The sequence below is a fragment of the Pleurodeles waltl genome, chromosome 4_1 (genome assembly GCF_031143425.1).
Source record: "Pleurodeles waltl isolate 20211129_DDA chromosome 4_1, aPleWal1.hap1.20221129, whole genome shotgun sequence".
Taxonomy (NCBI): Eukaryota; Metazoa; Chordata; class Amphibia; order Caudata; family Salamandridae; genus Pleurodeles; species Pleurodeles waltl.
Window position 1 is genome coordinate 674587519 of NC_090442.1, and position 22748 is coordinate 674610266.

Genomic DNA, 22748 nt, shown 5'->3' on the forward strand with positions numbered 1-22748 from the left:
AGTCCTGAGGCGATGTTGTCCCTCGGCGGCTCCTCCACTCAGCCGCCCCAGCGCCCCCGTGGCCGTCAGCAAGGGGAGAGAGGCTCCTAGAGCGGGTTACTCCTCTGTATGAGGATATTGGCGACCCCAGGGTGCCCCGCAATCGTTTTGGAGGCGAGCCCGAGACGGAGCGCTTTACGAAGCGTCCTTCCCGGTCGCCATCTTGGCTCCTCCCAGGTGGTATGCAAGTGATATAGCGTGTGACATCAAAGTGTGTGATATCGGAAGTGACATCACAAGAAGTGACTTCAGGTCTTAAGTTCCCACACATGTGTTTAGCAGAACTACCATGAGTACATTTTAGTGCATTACAATATTTAACAAATTCGATTTTCCATATGGGTTGTGTCAAAAAATTACTGCAACTCTGACGCAAAATGTGTGCCTCAATATATACATTCATCTTTTAAAACTCTGCCACAAAGAAATTGGTAAGGAGGAGAATCATGGTAGTAAATCTGTTCTGCTTAACCCCTTCACTGCCAGGCCTTTTTTTGGCTATTTGGGGCAGTTTGCACTTAGGCCCTCATAACTTTTTGTCTACATAAGCTAGCCAAGCCACATTTGCGTCCTTTTTTTCCAACATCCTAGGGATTCTAGAGGTACCCAGACTTTGTGGGTTCCCCTGAAGGAGGCCAAGAAATTAGCTAAAATAAAGTGAAAATTTAGTTTTTTTCAAAAAATGGGAAAAAGTGTCTGCAGAAGAAGGCTTGTGGTTTTTTCCCTGAAAATGACATCAACAAAGAGTTTGCAGTGCTAAAATCACCAGCTTCCCAGCTTTCAGGAACAGGCAGACTTGAATCAGAAAACCCAATTTTTCAACACAAATGTGGCATTTTACTGGGACATACCCCATTTTTACAATTTTTGGTGCTTTCAGCCTCCTTCCAGTCAGTGACCAAAATGGGTAAGAAACCAATGCTGGATCCCAGAAGGCTAAAAATTTCTGAAAAGTAGACAAAATTCTGAATTCAACAAGAGGTGATTTGTGTAGATCCTATAAGGGTTTCCTACAGAAAATAGCAACTGAAAAAGAAAAATATTGAAATTGAGGTAAAAAAATAAAAAAGATTCTCTACGTTTTACTCTGTAACTTTGTCCTGCAATGTCAGATTTTCGAAAGCAATATACCGTTACGTCTGCTGGACTCCTCTGGTTGCGGGGATATATAGGGCTTGTAGGTTCATCAAGAACCCTAGGTACCCAGAGCCAATAAATGAGCTGCACCCTGCAGTGTGTTTTCATTCTATACTGGGTATACAGCAATTCATTTGCTGAAATATAAAGAGTGAAAAATAGCTATCAAGAAAACCTTTGTATTTCCAAAATGGGCACAAGATAAGGTGTTGAGGAGCAGTGGTCATTTGCACATCTCTGAATTCCGGGGTGACCATACTAGCATGTGAATTACAGGGCATTTCTCAAATAGACGTCTTTTTTACACACTCTCTTATATTTGGAAGGGAAAAATGTAGGGAAAGACAAGGGGCAATAACACTTGTTTTGCTATTCTATGTTCCCCCAAGTCTCCCGATAAAAATGATACCTCACTTGTGTGGGTAGGCGTAGCGCCCGCGACAGGAAATGCCCCAAAACACAACGTGGACACATCAAATTTTTGGAAAGAAAACAGAGGTGTTTTTTGCAAAGTGCCTACCTGTAGATTTTGGCCTCTAGCTCAGCCGGCACCTAGGGAAACCTACCAAACCTGTGCATTATTGAAAACTAGAGACCCAGGGCAATCCAAGATGGGGTGACTTGTGGGGCTCTGACCAGGTTCTGTTACCCAGAATCCTTTGCAAACCTCAAACTTTGGCTAAAAAAACACGTTTTCCTCACATTTCGGTGACAGAAAGTTCTGGAATCTGAGAGGAGCCACAAATTTCCTTCCACCCAGCGTTCCGCCAAGTCTCCCGATAAAAATTATACCTCACTTGTGTGGGTAGGCCTAGCGCCCGTGACAGGAAAAGCCCCAAAACACAACGTGGACACATCACATTTTTTAAAAGAAAACAGAGGTGTTTTTTGCAATGTTCCTACCTGTAGGTTTTGGCCTCTAGCTCTGCTGGCACCTCGGGAAACCTACCATACATGTGCATCTTTGAAAACTAGAGACCTAGGGGAATCCAAATGGGGTGACTTGTGGGGCTCTAACCAGGTTCTGTTACCCAGAATCCTTTGCAAACATCAACATTTGGCTAAAAAAACACTTTTTCCTCTCATTTCGGTGACAGAAAGTTCTGGAATCTGAGAGGAGCCACAAATTTCCTTCCACCCAGCGTTCCCCCAAGTCTCCCGATAAAAATGATACCTCACTTGTGTGGGTAGGCCTAGCGCTCGCGACAGGAAATGCCCCAAAACACAACGTGGACACATCACATTTTTTCACAGAAAACAGAGGTGTTTTTTGCAAAGTGCCTACCTGTGGATTTTGGCCTCTAGCTCAGCCGGCCAGGGGGGCAGAAATGACCTAAAATAAATTTGCCCCCCCCCCCCAATCGAAAATCGGCCGATCTGCCCCCAAGGGGGGCAGAAATGGTCTAAATACAATTTCCCCCCCAGGGGAGCGACCCTTGCCTAATGGGTCGCTCCCCATCTTTAAAAAAACAAACAGACAAAAAAAAAACACAAAAAAAAAATGTGCCCTGGCGTCTAGAGGTTTCTACCCCCCCCTGGGGGCAGATCGGCCTAATTATAGGCCGATCTGTCCCCGGGGGGGGCAGAAATGGCCTAAAAATAAATTTGTCCCCCCGCCCCTCCAACCCCCCCCCCTCCCTCTCCCGGGAACGACCCTTGCCTACGGGGTCGCTCCCCCTGCGTGACATTGGCGCCCAAAAAAAAAAATCCACGGTGCCTAGTGGGGTCTGCCCCCCTTGGGGGTAGATTGGCATAGCAAAAATCGGCTGATCTGCCCCCAAAGGGGGCAGAAATGGCCTAAATACAAATTTCCCCTCCAGGGGAGTGACCCTTGTCCAAAATAAAAATAAAAATCCCCGGTGCCTAGTGGTTTCTGCCCCCCTTGGGGGCAGATCGGCCTAATCAAAATAGGCTGATCTGCCACCCAGGGAGGCAGAAATGGCCTAAAATACATTTTCCCCTCACAGGAGCCACTCTTGCCTAAGGGGTTGCTCCCCTTGCGTGAAATTCACGTAAAAAAAAAATCCCTGGTGTCTAGTGGTTTCTGTCCCCCTTGGGGGCAGATTGGCCTCATCAAAATAGGCCAATCTGCCCCCAAGGGGGGCAGAAATGGCCTAAATATAATTTGCCCCCTAGGGGAGCGACCCTTGCCTAAGGGGACGCTCCCCACCTACAAAAAGAAAACAAAAAAAAAATCCCTGGTGCCTAGAGGCTTCTGCCCCCAGGGGGGCTGAAAAGGCCTTCCAAAAAAATGCCCCCCCTGGGAGCGACCCTTGCCCAAGGGGTCGCTCCCTTATGTCCATTTGAACAAAAAAAATAAATCCCTGGTGTCTAGTGGGGTTTCAAAAGCCGGATTGCTTCAGAGACTCTACAAAGGGAAGGAAATACATTTCCTTCCCTTTGAAGCCTCTCTGGGCCTCCCCCACGTGATCGAAAGAGAAATGCAAAGCATTTCTCTTTCGATCGTGCTGGAAGCTGGGGAGGCCCTGCGACAAATCAGCGCGCGCTCGCGCGCTGACGTCACAGGGGGGAGGTGAGAGGTCAGGGGTGGAAGGGGAAGGGCTTCCCCTTCCATCCCTGCCTTTAGCACAGGGGGGAGCGCTAGCACTCCCCCCCCCAGTTCCCGGGTGCAGGACGAGGTGACCTCGTCCAAGGCACTCGAGAGGTTAATTGGTTGCAAAGTCTGCATTTTAACATATCTTATGATGTCAAGGCACCTGCTGCAGAGATGTTTGTGTGCCCAGTAAATCTCAGGGAACTATAGTAATGGCAAGATACCTGGAGGTTAATATATTTCCTGGAGAGATTTGTGTTTTCTCTAGTCCCAGTTTTGAATCAAAGTAGACAAAGAGATAATGTGTCTTCTGCAAAGCACATCATGTAATTCGCAGGTGACAGATTTTTATTTTATGTAGGTGGGCAAGTGATTTACTGCTTTTAGCACTGAGATTCTTTCATTACATGCAGTTGATAAATTGTAATTCTTCTAACATAGACCAGTGAACTATAAAGGACGTGACTCCTTCTTGTAACCCTCACTGTCTTATATGAATAATGATGGACATTGATTTACACACATATGATGTATTGTCAATGTATAATGTGTGCGTCTGATATGAAGCACTCCAACACCATACATTGAGATGGAAAGCGTTTTAAACAAAACATAATACTGGTATTTAAATTATTTGTATGGGACAGACCAACCCATCTGACATTCTTACAGTGCATGCATATCTTTTATATATAGGGAATGAATAAAAGTCAAAAGCATGCCTCTCAAGAATTTGTGAAGTAAGCAAGCTGAGAGCCTTTGTTTCCCCTCCATTGCATCTGCATCTTGGTGTAAGCCTATTATCACTGCCAAGTGTTTGTGCTCGCATTTCTGTCTTCATCCTGCCTTTCACTTGAGGGTTTTATATTCAAGGCCTTAATGCCCTCGAGCATTGCAGCGCCTTGTGTACTATTATGTACTGTTAAGTGAAGGCTTGTGTGTGGGTTCTTCAGATAAAAGACTCTGCTTAGCTACATGTTTGCATTTTATATCTACAAGTGGTTTTCTTCTGCTGAAATACAGTTGTGTTGTAACGATGGTGCCTTAAACTCCCCACCTAAGAGGCGCAGCTTCACTCCTCATTGGCTATTAAATGTTCTGATGTGGTAGAATATAATCTTTTCCTCCATTTCCGCATGTTGAGAGCAGCCATAAGCTGGTTCAAGCCCTTTCTGGCAAACAGAAATCAAACGCTTGGCTTAGGGCCTCAGAAATCCCAACATGTTCTCCTGAGCTGGGTTGTTACTTATATCATTGGATATGTGTTCCGTAAGGAGTCACCCGGTACACTGTGTCTTTTCTAATTGAATGTGATTTTATGCAATATGTCAAGTAGGTTTTGTATCCACTTCTCTTCTTGCAGTAACCCAACACTTGTAAAGGTATTTACTATTAAAGTCTATGTATTGAAAATAGAGGTCTTTCTCAATGGTTATGCCAGTCTTTAAGAGTTGTATCACCGGCACTAAGGGTTCACATTCCCCGCTTCAGGGTCTGACCCCTCTTCCAACGGTTCAGGTAGACCCAGGTGTCACTCTTGGCCTCTCTTTCCCTCAAAGTAGGCAAGGAATCCCTTGACCTGAAACACAAAGATTTCCCATGTAAGGATTGGTGCTGTTTCTATTCTGCATCCTTGCTCTTCCCATTTCATTCCGCAAACTTGGCTGAAACATACAGATTTTGCAAGTAAGGAATTGTACTGTTCCTATTCTGCATCCTCTCCTGATTCATTCATCACTCACTGGCCTTGATAGGTATTAACTCCACCTCCTCTCCTGTCACTTCTGAATCCTGCACCCTTAGGCTCTTTTCCCTGCAAAACTCACCCCGTCCCCATCTCAATGGAGTCACAGGGTTTTCAGCATTTTCCTCACAGGTAAAAAAATATTTTGCACACTGGCCTTTTCTCTGCCCTGCTTGCTGGCTTGGTGTTGCAAGCACCAAGCAAGCAGGGAAGAGATAAGGCTTCTATCTGCTAAGTTATTGTCATTCCACAGATTAGGGAATTTGACAACAGACCACTGTCAGCCAGCAGCCACTTGACCACTGGAAAGTTGATATTGAACAACTTGCTTTGCCTCACTTAGATTGTGACTGTTAATAGTGGACTTGCATATCATAAACTACTACCAGAGAATTGCTGTGTATTTACACAGAGAAGAAACAAAATGTTCAACTCTGAGAAACATCCTCAGCTGTGGTTGCCAAGAAAATCACTGGGATCCCTCAAGCAGGTGCCTACAAAGCAGGGTTCAGCTGTTTCAGTTTAAAGGCTGCTCAAAATGACCACCTACAACTATATGTTATCTATTGTTTGGATTATTGAAAGTGAAAATTCCTGCAGCCTTTAGATTTAGGCCAGTCTACTTGTCCAGATACTTGAGAACAGGCTGGTAGTTACCATACAAACAGAATACAAAACAGTTGCTCCACTGCCTCCCCCTAAATGGTGTGGTCTCGGGCACCTGAAGTTATCTACTACCAAAGTATGTAAAATTCTGCAGCATCTCAACTCTATCTTGCAGCAACCTATTGTATACCTCTGATTTCAGAATGAGCCGCATGGTCTTTGTCACTGCCTTTGCTAACCATGCTGCTGCTGCAAATTAAGAAATAATTACTCTCCAAGAGCTCCATGCAGAGTCTTAAAGTTTGAGGTTATCAACAGCTTCTTGCGTTGTCCTTGAAAATATGGACCGAGCTGAAACAATTGGGGGAATAAAGGATCTGTTAGACATTATAAACTCGCATAAAAAGGACGATTCCTCTTCGCATTATTATCCACCCAACTGGATCCTTTCACTTTTATGTGAACTCGGCCCAAGGTGGCCCAAACGTATTAATTATGTATACAACCAGCCAAATGGGCAATAAACGTATGTGAATGCACCTGTTGTGTGGCAATTACGTTGTCGAAAAATATCAAGTGAATATGTGACATTTCCAGTACTCAGACACAGAAACATGTTAATGTCAAACAAATACACAAAACATGAACTCTTTTATTTAATTTACAAAGTAAGCAAAAATCCAAATGTTTATGTTAATGGAAAGTTTAGAACTTTCTAACTTAGTTTGGTTTCTGAGCACTATGCTATGCTTAGGCACACGCAGTGCTTAATTTGAGCCGGCGGGGGCATCAGTACGCGCATATTTGGGGTCTAGCACTTATTTTTCCGAATTACACACTTACCAAGAGCAGGAGAGGTTACAGCAAACACAAGGAAAGGCAGAGGAAGAGACAGCAGAAACCGGTCACAAAGAAAACAACAGAAATCCCTAAGAATGAGATAAAAAGGTTCTGAGAGAGTCTGGTAGTGGATTAAAGAGGCATGAGATGGATTTAAGACTGCAGCCCAGATATTCTGCGCGCTGACATTTAATTGCATTGGCCACAGGCTTCTGAGCAGAGCCTTGGGCACCAAAACACTTTCTTTTGCAAATTAAGCACTGAGCATATTACTTAGTCGTTTTTTTTTTTTGCCACGAATGCATGTTCTACTGAAGTATAACAAAAGGAATCCAGTATGGCCGATCGGCGGCCTCGGTAGAAGCGTGGTGTGCGGCTCTCCAGTACTCATGATGAGGCCGCGATCGGCCATATTTCAGTTGCTCCTGAGAATCAAAATAAGAATTCTAACTTAATTCCAAGCCCCCGGTTTCCAATACCTCCACATTTACAGAACATTTTTAATTACGTCAATATTTTTTTTTGCCTTTTGTATACGCATTTAATCAATTTGTTAATATTATTTAGTTTTATAGTCGGAGTAGGGTCCACGCATCCCAGGTTATAAACCGGTGGTCTACGATACTCAACCCTTTGGACCACAATTTTCAGTTTTCTTCGGTTGTAACAGGGCATTTTGTTAATTGCCAATGATGTGGCCGGTGGGCATGATATAAGCTATCAAAAATTTGGAACTATATTATTAATTATTGGAAGCTGATCATGGTGTGTTTGCTGGACATTATGGCAACTGTCCATGACGTGCAACTCCATACAGACGACGGATCCAGTTTTCCCCATATTAGAAACAAGCTAAATCTACGGGTTTTGTTCCTGGTTGTTTTATCTACTCTCCACGTGTCTAAAGACTCAAGCTAGGGCAAAAACAGCTGTAGAACAGATGTGTGCTCCACATGCCGTATGTTGTCATTACAAACTATAATAAACTCCTAAGCACATACCCGGTTCTATTGCCGGTTTCATCTTCCTAAAGATACACAACAAAGAATTGTAGCAATTTTAACTTCAAATTTTTTTTGTATTTCAAGTGCCCAAGAGTTGCACAGCTAAAGAGGTTGTTGGGCCAGCTGATATCCTAGTGTGCCACGTTTTTCAGAGTAGAACTTGTAACTTTTTTTTGTAGAGAGATATGAACATCTGATTGTCTGAGTCCCTGTGTTCTATGGCGTATGCTGAAATGCTAGCAGGGCGTGTTTCTCTTCCACAGCAGTTTGAATTACTGTAAACTCAGAATTACGCGGGAAATTCTACTGCCACAGAATTGCGCAAATCAACACGACCTGCTTACAGTGTGAATGCCACTCGGCCATTTGTATTCATTTCCATTTCAAGACTGTTGTCTGACGAAACGAGTTCAAATGTAGTCCACACGTTATCTTCAAATAAGATTATCCAGAATATAAGGTATAAAAGACAAAAAAAGGTATTTTAGAAACACAACGTTTAACACCCATCAACATTCATGAAGCAGTTGCACAATCTTAGGCTGTTTTTCTTCCTGCTAGTGCACCCTGAAGGCATAAAATAGGTTCTTTAACACTCTGTGAAAGGGAAATACGTGTTACTTTCTTTGTTTTTCTGCATTTTAGATTTTTGATGACATAATTCAAAAAATACTTGAGATTGAGGTGTGAGACATGGAAGCTAAAAGGTGACGGATGAACAGCAAGAACAAGAAATTCTTAAATATATTTCTAGTTTAATTTTTATCCTTTGAAACTGAGGTTAGGGAGGTGACATGGTCTAAATCATGTTGTGATTCTCTTAATTTGAGGTGTTTTAAGGTGGTGTTAATGGATATTGTTTCTGGTTCTAGTGAAGAGAGCCAAGTAGATATAGTGAGTGAAAGTCAAGCTAGGCGGATTGGCGTATGGTATCTGAGAGTAGATAATGTTAGAAGATTGTAGTGAACAAGTTGGGCTGTGGTGAGGTATATAGAATGCCCGGCCATGACCAGCGTTGAAGACTAGTCTATGAAGTTTGATATGGTCTCTGCTTCTGGCTGAGAGCCAACCAAATGCAGACCATTCAAAGGAGGTGGCTACTTTGCTTGGAAAGGTGACTGCTTCTTTTTTCAGAGGAAGAGGAGACCTAATGGGCTCATTAGGTTAATGAAGGATAACTATGAGATGAGCCTTGAAAGCAAGGACAGAAATGAGTTTGCCGTACTCGGAGCCATCAGCGTGATCCTCATGTTTCTAAGTAGAATTTTTTAGTAAATCCATTAGAGTAGCTGATATACTTGAATATTTATCGTCAATTACTCCAAAACAAATTTAGTAGCTCACAAATAAAATGTGCAAGTAATATCTAACATTAGCGATTGTTCAGCAGAAAATGGTAATTGGAGAACTCTTCTCTTCCAGAACAAATCACCCTGCCCTTTGATATTTCTTCTGCATCCTACTTATGCAAAAATTAAGCTCATGTTTTAAAGATGAGCTGGTGATAGGTGCTGTTGAGTACCCCTTTTTTCTGGAATACACCGAGCTAGATTTCCATAGCTTCCAGGGTATAGCTTTTCAGAGAAAAACAAAACAGGGAGCACTCCCTTCTCCATGAGCTACACACATTTGTTGGGTAGGTGATGTTTAGTACAACAGATCTGCCAGAGAACTCGCTGGAATTGTTAGGGTCTTAACCCTGTTCCTGCACCCATCTTGAATCGGTGAACACACACACACAAGATGATATTAATAGGACTTTATTATACCCCAGCCTGTTACTGAAAGCATTGCTCAGAATAGCCATGATTGTAACACAGGTACTAGCAAAGACAAATTTGCAGTTTTTCCTGCAAGGTTTTGGTTAAGTCCAGATGCCTGGTCTCCGGCCTGTTAGTTGGAAAATGCACTTAGGATGGGCACGGCTTCCAGAAGCGTTGATGGTTTTCTCTTTCCTCATTAGAGCGATGTAGTTATGTTATTTTATGCCTGGTTATGAGGTTTGCTTGGCAAGCAGAGCATGGCAGCCCTTATCTGGGTGCAAGTTGAGGCACGTCAACACTTATGACACCTTTTCTGTTTTTGTTACTTGGGTCGTGCTTTTATCATCTTTATCATTTAACTAATCTTCATACTGGATGCGATTGGCTGTTGAGTACCAACTTCCCTGACTGACAGTGTTTACTGCATTCTTCACCTATCTACTGGGGTACGCACACCACTGAAACTTCACTGGATGTATTCCCATCTTTGTAGGTATTTATATTTATGGCCTGATTGCCATTTCTAGTACAGTTTTCCTCTTTGGGCTACACTTATCTGTTAGTGGCTTGTGGTATTTCACAGTTCTCGGGTAACTTCCTTTCGTAGAGTACAGAAACTGTAATCATATATAATGTAACTTTTGGCCAAGTAATGGTTGTTTTGTGCTTCCGCCCATACATTTTCTGATGTATTTGCTGCATCCATGTGTTCAAACATGAAGTGTGTTTGATGTTGCTCATATTCCACTTTCTGCACTGATTTGGCTCTTCAAGTATCCATATTCATATTTATGTTGTTTAAGATTTGTTTTGCAATCCTTAGGTTTTTCGTCTATATTATACGACGTGTTAACTGTAGTTTGTTGTAAGACAACTGTAATACTCTTTCAGTAACGAAATCCACCACACACAAGCAGTTCAATCTGTAATAACTGGGGTGGGCTAATGAATTAGCCTGGTTGCAAAAACATGAGTTGAATTATTTTATTTGGCACACGTATTTGTTTTGTATTTATATTTCCGAGCAATTATGAAATAGTCGGGTTTTGATAATTTCTGCAGTCCTAGAATGTAATAGTCTAGGTTCAGAATGGCATCTTAAAGTCTACATTTTCGATATAGAGAAAAGGGAATTAAAAAAAAAAAAAACTTGCTTTTAGACTGCAGTTTGTGTTTTTTACAACCCATACTACTTTGTTTTCTTACAGGCTTTTTTGTCCCTGGCTTCCCTAAACTATTAAGGTTTCAAGAGCATCATGATAGGATATTAAAGAAATTTATGAATAAACTTAAGCAGCATTTGGTAAGTAAATTGTTGAGTTTTTGTTGCTTCGAGGATTATGAATATAGAAGTGTTAACCTAATTGTGGGCCCATATACCTGGGTTCAACCGGGCTCTACCTGTTCCTAGGCTGTTAATTTCCAGGAGATGGTCAATATGGGTTACTCCCTTTTATGACGGGATGTTTAACTTGGCATTATCCTCGGTATCAAACTTCCCATTTTATACTGGGTTACGAGATCCGAGAAACGGCTTGGTAAGGACAATATCCTCTTTGACAACCGAGGCCCATTGGCCTTTATCCATGTACATTTCCTTTAGCAGCTCTTATAATGCTTGTAAGACTCCATGTCTCTGTAGATTGGGTCGCTGGGATGGTCTTTCCCTGGTACATGACCCACTCCATCAAGCCAGTTAACATTTCTTTGTCTCTCAATTGAGACTTATCCGCTTCATCCTGTTTACTTTCTTCCTTACATTACCAGATTGTAATTAAATGTACATCTGAAAGCTGCAGTATAATAAACGTACTCCTCCCAGTTTTACCTGCTGCTCCACAGCCCTCAATTAAATGTGTGAAAGTAAAGCAACGTCAGCAAACTGGTTTAAATTGGCTGACTTTGGGATACAGGTATTCAGAAGAAGATCACTGGCTGTCACAGAACCTGCTTGGATTTTAAAATGACAGCCAATCTAGGACCTCTAATATCAATGTATGGTCCTCCCCGGCCAGGGTTGTACATATCTGCCAACTGTCTGTCACTTGTGTTATAGAGTCCAAGCCCTTTGGCCCTGCTGTAAAATTATATTCAACTGTTGCTTCTTTGCAGGACTCCCAGGAGCTCCACTCCAGCCTGTATACAATGAAGTGGTTTTTCCAGTGCTTCCTGGATCGGGTTAGTAAGCTATGTATTTCTATGGGTTTTTCATCACCACATGGGTTAGGTAGTATTATTTTGCATACTGAAGCATCTTTGACATGGATAGCATGCTCACATTGAAATCGAGGTGAAGGAATACAAGGTAATGAGTAGGTCAGTTTTAATGAGGGGGCTTGTGTACCGAAGTACATGGAATCAGTAAATAATATTGGTGATATATAATGTATGCTTCTTTATTTAATGTTTTTAATATTTGGAGTGCATTTATTGCCTGACAAACGAGGCACCAAATGTGTTTTTCGTTAACAGTGCATGTTAAACACAAGCACACGCTTCTTTTTAAGGAGATGTGCAAACGTTTTGGTTGTGGTGAGACAAGACCCTCTTCTAACTGTCTGTCCGGTTGAATCTCTTATTTAACGCAAACAAATATTATTTACGACCCCCACATTTTTTTCAGTTTTTTTGTAGCTGTTGATCTGCAGTCACTTGAGCATATGGTCACTACTCTTCTTTGTTGTCTTTTGTCACAGTGAGGTGTAAGTTGTGGCTGGCCACCACTGTACGCTATATAACGATACAGGCTGCACTGGGCTTCTTCTACCTTACGCCAAATTCTTTAACAGACGTTTGGTGCTTCATGTGAATTTCTGTGACATTTGCTCCACTTTCAACCAAGCTGCATTCCAAGTATCTTCTCCTATGTTGGCCTCTTAGTGGTTTTCCTTCCTAACCAGGTCCACCGTGACCATGCACACCTCCATCCATGAGGCAAGGTAAAACCTCTGTTCTGTCGTCTGCTTTACGCGCTGTCATAAGATTATGGACCAATGGGCAGCAACATGATCAGGCCGATCCTTGGACGTTTGGCCTTGATATGCCCACGCGCGCGCACACACACACACACACACACACACACACTCACTCACTCACTCACTCCTCATTAATCGTGAATGTCTGGCTCACCAAACATGTAGACTACCCTCATGTTAACTTGTGAATGATTCTCCAATATTTTCTAGGTCATGCTTGGAGTGTTAGTAAAAGGTTTACACGAACTACACTTGACTGTACTTCTCTTGCCTTCTTGTTATAGACTCCGTTTACTTTAAGCCTAAGGATATGGGACATCTACATACTAGAAGGAGAGCGAGTGCTAACCGCGATGTCTTACACGATTTTGAAACTGCACCGAAGTAAGAAAGTGTCTCGCGTCCAGCACCTGAATAGGAAACCTGATGCAAAATGTCAATCAATCATTTCCGCCTTTCATTTGCGCATATATGACATAAGTTACTTACCCTTTGAACCTACTTTGGTTGTCGCTGCACAAAAGTGTAAATATTTTGCCTCAAATCCCTGACACAATGCCCACTTCTAGGTAGATTTGCAGATTTTCTTTTTTTACAAATGCAGTCAATTAAAATTAAGTCGCACAGATGAATCTTCAAAAAGTTAAGAAATGTATTATTTCAGATCTTCAATTCCACTGCAGGATTTTACAATCTGTCTCAGGCAGCAAGGAAGATGTTTAGGTTTAGCTGACATTAGTAGGCTTCAACGCTCTTCCAGTTTATTTGTTGTCTCTTGATTTCATCAATATTTATGTGTGTAAATGTCATATAATTTGCATTTAGAGCGTCATTAACAGTTAAAGGTGATACTTTTCAGTGTGAAAAGTCTCATGTGTGCTCCCAGCTTCTGCCACTGCTCTCCGAGTTTGCTTTTCCTGTTATTCCCCCACAGACACACAGCACTCATGTTTGGATTCATTCCTTAGACACTATGAAGCAGCTGCTCGCTCAGTCACCCCCACATTCTTTAGAAGGCCCTTGTCCTCCATTCTGCAAAAACGCCTGTCACCTTGTTTTCTCCTAAATGCACGTTACACTGCTCTCGGCTCTGTACAGTTCTCCTCTCACCCATCTGCCCCTAGCACTCCAGGATCCTGATATCATAGAGTGAAACAAGCAGGTGGAGGTCCGCACCCCGCTTCCATCATGCATCTGTAGTGGAATCCCAAGTTGTCATAGGGTCAAGAGAAAACATTGGGTATGCTGCTCATTCAAACATTTTCTATTCAGTATCCGAGAGAGGTGCTTATGTACGGTCACTTGAACACATATTTCTAAAATTGTGAAAGACGTTTATTCAGAATCCCCCAAGAATCCAACATACTGGGCACGGCTAGAAATTTAATGGGCGAGTCGAGCAGGAGCGAAGCTTGTCTGTCTTGGCTTGGTCTAGCTCGTCACTAAGAGCCAACACAAGAGTGGAGCCATAGAAATACCTGTTGTACACAACACACAAAAGAGGCATGTAAAATATAACCATACTGTTTGAAATTTTAAAAAGGTTCTTTGTTTTCTTTTACATTTGTGTTTGTTTGATGCATTGCACTTCCTTAACCTGTGTTGGAATGAAGATGTACTCTCTAAATATTTTCTTGCCCTATTTGACATATTGTGTGGAAACTGAAATTTCAGACTAGGTTTCCTTTCACAGGAGTCTGCAATTCAGCCACAGGAGTTTCTTCCTCCTTTCTCTAGATTTTACTGGTCTTCCTAAAGCTAAATTAATAACCCTAGAGCTAAATTAATACTGGAGCTAAATTAATACTTCTTCATTAATTTTACTTCCAAGTATACAGATCACATTATAAAATAATCTGCCGTTATGTAATATTTTAGCCCAACTGGCACTAAACAAGAACTCCTTTTAGAATCACCTAAAGCAAGTGTGATTTCAGCACCACCATCCTCAATATTAAGTACAACCCCTCCAACAAACTATATGGATTACCTCTTGCTTCTGTGTTGCTCTTCCTAAAACAAATTTACATAAAAGAAAGCAGCGTCTCCTATTACATGTTAATTTTGCAAACCTTTCCTAACTTAACACGCAAAACTCTTTCCTAATAGGCTCTACGCCCAATAGTAAAACATTATAAGGTCAGAGAAGGTGGTATTGAGTTTGCCCTGAAGTTCTCACTCTAATTTCCTGATGAACATTTAGTATCCCTGCGGCTCTTCTGGTGCAAGCTGTTGCAGAGTCGAGGTCTATCTTTACCTACAAACATACATTTCACTTTCTTCTCTCCCCCAGGCAGACCCATATCGGGTGTCGCCCCATTGTGCTCTGTGCAACTGACACACCTAAGACGTTGCTGTACAGTAATCCCCATGAAGCCACTTTCCCCTGTTCTGACGTAGCTTTACATGGTGGTGGTCGACGACCCGCACCAGCTGCTCACAGATGAGGGGCAGCAGTGCGTGGATAGGCTGCTATTGATTGGCTGTCCCATGTGAGTGCAGGTTACTGCCTGGTGATTACTATTTGTGCCTCTGAAGCATGTAGCCTCTACTCGCTGTTAGGAATTTTGCATGCCCCTTTTCATGTTTTTTTTCATTTTCCAGTTGCTAATAGTTTGCATTTTATCCGTATAGACATTGCCAAATCACAAAACAGCTGGAGAAGCTGGAAGAGGTATTGACGTAAAACAAATCGATCTGTTATTTCTTGAGTTAAGGGTCACTCTTAAGACTTAGCACTCGAGGCAAGCCCTGCTCCCAACAGCACAATTGCAGTAGAAGAGTAGCACGGTCTTTCCTTTGGGGGGACTCTACCTCGTCCATGGAGCGCCTACCTGTGCAACAAGGAACGCGGAGGTGGATATGTACGGGCACAGTGGGCCAGTGCATGCATCAGAAAATGGCTGTGGCTTGGCTCTTGGACTGGTCGTCTTTATTGCCGTTTTTTATTGTTTTAATCTATGCAAATCCAGCATTTCGAAAGCTGAAATAGCAGATCACGTTGGAGAGTCAGGATAAAATAAAAATAGAAAATACTTTATGATAGCCCGAGCATAGCAAGAAACCCCTTGCCCTCTTGTTATTGGCGGGTTCAGGGGCATAGACGACCAGATCATATTTTTTTCAGGATTCTCCTTCAGAGTTTGTGTGATTCATATAGATATTTGAATGAAATACTGTCATCTTCAGCTACCATCCCTCCGTTTTCACAATGGTCAAATTTCTAGAGCATTACACAATCCAGGGTTTTATTTGACTCTTCAGCATGGGATCCTTCTTAGATCCACATGCTTAACCATTCTCCATTGTCAAGCGTGTCTCAGGTTGCATACAGTGCCAGCACTACTCTACAAACAGCCACAAAAAAGAGAATGAACTGTAGGAATTTAGAATCACATCTACCTGATTGCAAATGGTGGAAATGGCCCGCACTCCAACCAATTAAGTTAGAGTTCTGAAGTCCACTCTCCCCAGAGCCTACCATAGCTCACATTTCTACCACAAGTCTTGTATGCAGGAAGTAGCATGTAAACCTAATTGGAATAGACCCAAACTGTTATCATATAGTTGAAATGCTCTGAACTCCACTTACCCTAGAGGTTGCCATAGCTCATATTTCTACTGCACATTGTGTGCGCAGGGAGTCTCCACTGAGCTCTGCTTATTCCTCTTCAATAAGACAAACTAAGAATTCTCCAGGCGTGAAGGATCCTGGATCATCCCAACTCAATTTGCAGCATTTTTCTTGTATAACTGTTGTCTGTTTGGGGCAGATGCTGTGTTTTGATTTCATCATGTTGGATTGTTTCAGGAAAGCTCTCTTTAGACCATGTGGGGCTTGTGGCAAAAGTACTTTCACTTAGAGGACCTGCATGATTTGTGGATATATTGCATGTTCGGTACCCAGGCCAAAGATTTCCAGAGTGCAAAATTTACCAGAGTTTTTCACCAAGAATGTTAATGGTAGGGAAATCAGTCCTTTATCAGCTCAAGAAAGTGGAACCTCCATCATCAGGTTATCATTTGTGATAGAGTGTCCCTTTGTCGCCCTCTAACGAAAAGGAGGGAGCTAAAAGTATACTTAAGTCTCTTATATAGAGAAGCAAAAATCATCTTTCAAAGCCCTCAAGAAGACTGAGATTAAGACAATGAAGTAGTCTGAGGTAATCCACTTCTCACATGTTTTCCATCCAAAAACACCATCAATAAGGTCATTGTCGTGGAAGACCACATTGAAACCAACACCATCTCTGGAGTTATTTACTCTTCCACTAATAAGTCATCCTTGGCATGTCATTGTTGTGAGGACCTCTTGGACCCGTGTTGGTTCCCCCTTTTTTAGCTCCATATTTTATTTGTTTTAGTAAGTCTGTTTTTAGCAATGATTTTTACTTATTTTAATTTCTTACCTTTATTCTAGGAATATAAGGAACGAGCTGCTTGTTAGCCTTTGCACGACATGTAGTCAGTACTTTCTGTCCAAGGCTAATGACAGTGTACATAATATGCTAGTTTGTGTTGCCCGTTTAGGAGATAACATCTAACATCTAGCACAGCATTGCATCAGACCTGTGCTTCAAACACAGTAGGGATTATTATATAAGCAATGCACTGACATAGAAGGGGCAGAGGGCATTCCAGCCACTACCATCCTGGTACGAATACTGTTTGACATGCAGCTCTGCTGGTGCTAATCTACCATCCCGAGAGGATTGCCATCTACACTACAGGCGGACTTCAGACACTGTCTACAGGTATGGGCCTGGGGCTAATCCCTTAGATCGGACCAAACAGAAGGGGACACCCGCTATGCTCTCAAGTATAGTTTTAGGGTTATGTGGGAACCTCTGCAACTGCTTCAACATCTAGAATCACATTCACCATGGTTGGATTGTTTATCATTTTAACCATGTTTATGATGCTGATTAGTTTGCTTTGTTTCATCTGGACAATTATCACAGCTCTTTCACTTTATGCTAGATTAGGACTGTTTCAATAAACGTATTATAAACTTATCTTGCATCTTCTACGTATCTCGCGTGGGCATGCATGAGTAATTTAGCAAAAGGGTAAGATCTGTTTCCATGACTTCACTGGGGAGTCAGAGTGTCATATTTAGGTTGCCACAACCACCTTCCACCCCGGTTGGTTTGGGGGTTTAGACGAGGCCCTGTGAGTAAGCCAGGATTTGGGACATCAGATTCTGACGGTATGGACGGACTTAGTCTCCCACATTTTGAAGTTCTGTTGTCCTAATACACAGTTCTGTTATCACAGTAGGAACCATATAACACCATCCGTCTGACAAAAAAAAAAACACATCCTTCCTCATCATCAAAATCAGTGATGGCAGATTCTTCGATGTTGTCCCCATCATCGGCTACTCCACTTACTACTCCATCAATGAAGAGATCTGACACATAGTTGACGACCGTCCCATCAATGACAAAATTCTTTATGACTACAGTAGTCACCTCTTCACCTGCATGGGAATTTCATTAATCCAGTTGCCATCACAATGGTCTTTCAGCAAGGTATGGCCTGTACTGCTTGTAAAGCTACAGGGAATGAATTTGGAAGAGGGTCATGATAAATATCAGGGCATCTTTGGACCAGCCCACATTTCTGCCTATTTAAGTGAAAAATGTCATTTTTTTTTTTTACCAGGACCAGGATATACATTACTCATCGCAGGGTGATCTCTTGATGTCTCTATATGGTCCTGAGGAAGAAAGTAATTATAGTGGTTTGGCCACACTCACTATGGCAGACATTATGACTGATCTTGTGCTGAGCAATGTTATCATTAGCTGTCTATGGTGCACGTCTTGGTAGACCTGCATGACCTATTATGGTGCATGTTCCTGTTAGCACCCCATCCACCTTTGACATAGCCACACCCTTAGCAGCCTCCACTACCTCCATCACAGCAGCAGCCTGAGATACTACCTTTTTTATTTGTCCGATGTCAGACTGATCATGATACTGCAGAAGATGATGAGGTGGAGGCAGAATAAGGAGAGGGTCTATATGGGACTTAGCAACATTCAGTTGTGGGCTGACAAAACAATACTGCCACTGCCTGCTTTTCGACCCGCAACCATTTAGTTTCCTAATGACCACAGGCCTGCCCTTGGATTGCTGAGGACTCGCCTTTAAAAAGTTTCAGTCAAAGGACTATGGCCATTCTTGTGGTCCAAAAACAGCAACACCGCTATGGGCCTCTCTTTCTAATCACCACCATTCAGTATGGTAAGGAACACAGATATTTCACTGAATAACTGGGGCTTACCATCAGGACCTCTCAGCAAAAGGACTTTGGGCATTTGCAAATAGACACGACACATAAATGTGCTCAAACTCCAGCTATACACAGGGGCCTCACCCAATTCCTACCCAGAAGTTATCAAGCTTCAACAGTTGTTCACTAGGAGAAAACAGATCCATGTTTTACATAAACCAGGAAGGGGAAGCCATTCCCAGTACTGTTGGAAGAAGCGCACCAACTGTGGACATGGGCAACTTAACACTGCATTTCACTGAAGATGAAGCATCTTTCAGGGACTAGGGAATGTTGGACACGCAGCAGATCGAAGGGATAAATCAGAAGCTTTTTCAGAAACTGTTTTTGTGGCTGGGATGACCCAGTCCACCTTTTGCAACAAAAGCAAGCGGGCAATGCTAGTTATTTGACAGCAGACACTAACAACTGCGGATTAGGGGAGAAGCATTTTCATTGGCAGTTTGGAGCACAACATTCAACTGCGTCTTTCTACTATTTCTCCCCTCCTGTCACAGACAATAGCCAAGGTGAGGTGTAAGCGATGTCACGTTTTTCTCTTGTGGCGCTAGTGTTGCCCAAACAGTTCTAGTACCTAGTCCTCCTACATCTGTTTATTGCCTCTCCCTTCTCTCTTAGTCATCCCTGTCCATCTTCGTTCAGTTATATACCGTGGCTCTGGAGCACTATGACGTTGCCCATTTAGTGATCCTGAACCACTGCAGGAAAGGCCAAGGTAATTTACACAAAAACATACGGCCCAAATTGTAAATGTTTCCTTAACTATGTAAATCGTACATGACTGGGTGCATCAGTATCTTGCATGCCTCTTAGATCTGGCTGAATTCGGGCTTAAGAGCAATTTTGTTACAGTGGAGCATCTCCAGATTCTGTCAGAGTTCTGCAGGGTCTCCATGCCTGTGTAGATGCCCCCAAAGCATGGGAACTGAATACAATCTTTACAAGTGGCTAAGTTCAAGGAATTATACATAAAGTGTGCTAAAGATGAATTCACCCTGCACAGTAATCCTGCGTGCATAGCCAGGCCTTATCAGTCTTCCATCTCAATGAACCTGTTGCCCTCAAGATCTTCTTCTCAAAACCTTCCAGAAGTTCTAAAAAGGCTCTGATCCCTGTAGGTTTTAGAAGGTGACTTTTCTTCTATATAGTTAGGGCTTATTCTTTTTTAATCAGCATCATTAGCTCTTTGTCTTTTTCAACACAAAAGGTATCCTGAAACCAACAGTTATCAGAACTCACCATTTTAATTATGGTAATTCAATGGAAAATGACCCACCGGGTAAAGACTCTCATCCACTGTAGAAGTGACATGCTTCATCATTGAGTCTCATACTAGTACCTATAAACCTGGACAGGCTCAACAATGTTCGGGGAAGCTCTCTGGATAATATCCTGCTGGGGTCTTCCTAAATTTAAAAATATCTTGTGCCAGCCAGGAATACCTGTTTAATAGATAAAAACAGATGTAAGATGGCAATGGGACATAATGGCCCTACACTCTTTATAAAGTCAACATGTTTCTGCCTTGAACTAACATGTATTTGAAAGCTTTGAAGAGGAGACATATATACAAGGTGAGGTCACACTGTGAAGTTCACTGCGAAAGTTCTGTGCAGCGTAAGAAGAGGCGGGGTATGCCCCTGTAGTCACATGTTGAGATAGTGTCCTTAATAATTCAGTTATCACATTTTTTTATGGAGGGGGGAGGGAATAGACTGACTGTCAGTTGCTCTGCCCTCAGGTGTCATTCATTCTTTTTTGCTCACTTGGTAAGTAGTGTCTATTCTACTCATGTCACCAAGGGTGCCATGTTACCTTTCAACACATAGTAACACCCCGAAAACGTCTTGTCTGCCAGTTATGGTGTTATCCTCCATCCTTTTTGAAGGAAATGTTTCCTCAAAGTGAGGTGCCTAGATCAGTAACGTTACGTTACGTCACAACATGTATCATGTGACCAGCATCGGTGTCATGGGAAATGTAGTTAGATTGATTAATGCACTGTGGGGCCGGCATCTTTGTACTACTGTCATCGGCAGACAAGAGTGGCACTGCCTTATGTGGATAGAGGTCAAATTTTTGTCATGTCAAGTGTCCCGCCTTATCCAAAGTACCAAATGCATTGTATTATTTAAGAGGCTCTTGATATGATCCTCTCATTTGGAAGTGTACAGTCTCTACATTAGATGAGGAGTACTTGCAATTGCATTCTGGTAATTGTCACCAAGAGAATGGCCATGTTCACTGTCCTATTATTTCAGAATATCAATGCGTAACTTAATAACAATTTTGTAAAGGCTCTCTATTGTTGATCTTTCATGTTCATGTAGTTTCACGTGGAGATGTGTGTGCTATATGGGTGAGAGGGTTCAACTATCAGTCCTGTTAAGTGGGTAGTTTGTGAGTGACTGTTGGAAGATTAGTATATTCACAGCCAACGTTCAGATCTTTAGAAAACATAATACCTGTGTCTCGTGTGTCAGACAAACTCATCTACCCTACAGTGGGCACATCTTTGTAAGGCATTGAATTGATTCCATAGTATGCCATCATTGAGCCCAGAGAGGTTAGTTTGTAATCTGCACACCCAACGTTTTTCATGTGCTAGTAGTGTCTGGGCCATGTTGGTACTTGTGGTTATCTCCGCAATCACTGTCCAGCGCAGATCATTGTCCGTATGATCTTTTGTAGTGAAGTGGGCAGTCATGTTTGTTGAGTTCTGGAAGCACCCGGCATTGTTCGGTGTCCGCTGATTCTTATTTTCACCATCCTCCTGGTCATCCTTATGTATTTTAATTTGCCTAAAAGTTTTATTTTAAAACCAGCACTCGCTATATTTTTCAGCTACCCCAATAAAGGTCGACCTCTTTAAAACCAGGGTCTTACTAGAAGGTTAAAGGCAGCAAATACATTGTTCCGCAACAAAGCCGGTACTCCTCTTTCAAACTGAGACTGAACACAGTCCACAAGAAGAGTGGGGCGGTGCTAGCTGCCTGCGAAGAGCTGCAGCATGTTCACTAAGCATTACGTCCTGGACACTGAATCCGCGAGGGTGTCTGCTGCGGTACAAGCAGTTCTTTGCAGCAACTTCTTCGTTAATGTAAGCCTACTTCTGTCTCCCCTTCCTTTATTTAACATTTGCTGATACTGCTCACTCTTCTGATGCAAACATGTGAGCGTATGAAAGACCCTTCAGGGTAGGCAAAGTAAAGGCCTTTATTGGCTCAAGAAAGAGGCAGGCCTATCATCGGGAGATGAAATGTTTTGGAGTGTTCCCTCCAAGAGAATAACCAAAGCCATTGCATGAAAAAAAACAATTTGAATGTAACAAGAGGTCTCTGGCATGAACATGTTTCATTGATTCACATACTTTGCTCCATTCTCTGCCTTGTGACTCGCCTTATCCTTTTTCCAGTTCACACTTTTGCTTTGAAATCTGGGATATGGTGGACACTGGGTAAGTGGAAAAGAGAGTACTTGAAGAGGGCAGGAGTTTGCCATTTAAATGCAGGTAGTTGTGCTTCCTGAACTTAGAAAGCTTATTTTCTTTTTTTCTGTGGCTGTTTGTGGTCTAGTGTTGCCGTCGACTGCAACCAGACAAAGGGGAATGATTCAAGCAGGTGAGTGTATGAGAGATACCAAACTTGGTGAACTGCAGTTGCAAGTAGGTAACTTGTTTCATCCCAGGGTAACCTGGGCAGTTACAAATCTGAGGTGACACATGCTCCAAATGTCCTCAAGCTAGGTTACTTATTTATTTTTGCTGAAATTTCTAATAAGCAGGC

General features: G+C 42.4%; 1 protein-coding gene across 1 annotated transcript in view; it reads left to right on the forward strand.

Annotated features, from left to right (window-relative positions):
- Positions 1–22748, forward strand: part of USP6NL (USP6 N-terminal like) — a 751219-nt gene that overhangs the window by 572027 nt on the left and 156444 nt on the right. The window contains exons 10-12 of the mRNA XM_069229194.1: positions 10896–10990; positions 11800–11865; positions 12947–13046. Coding sequence (XP_069085295.1) covers positions 10896–10990; positions 11800–11865; positions 12947–13046 — 261 coding nt within the window. The remainder of the gene's footprint in view (positions 1–10895; positions 10991–11799; positions 11866–12946; positions 13047–22748) is intronic.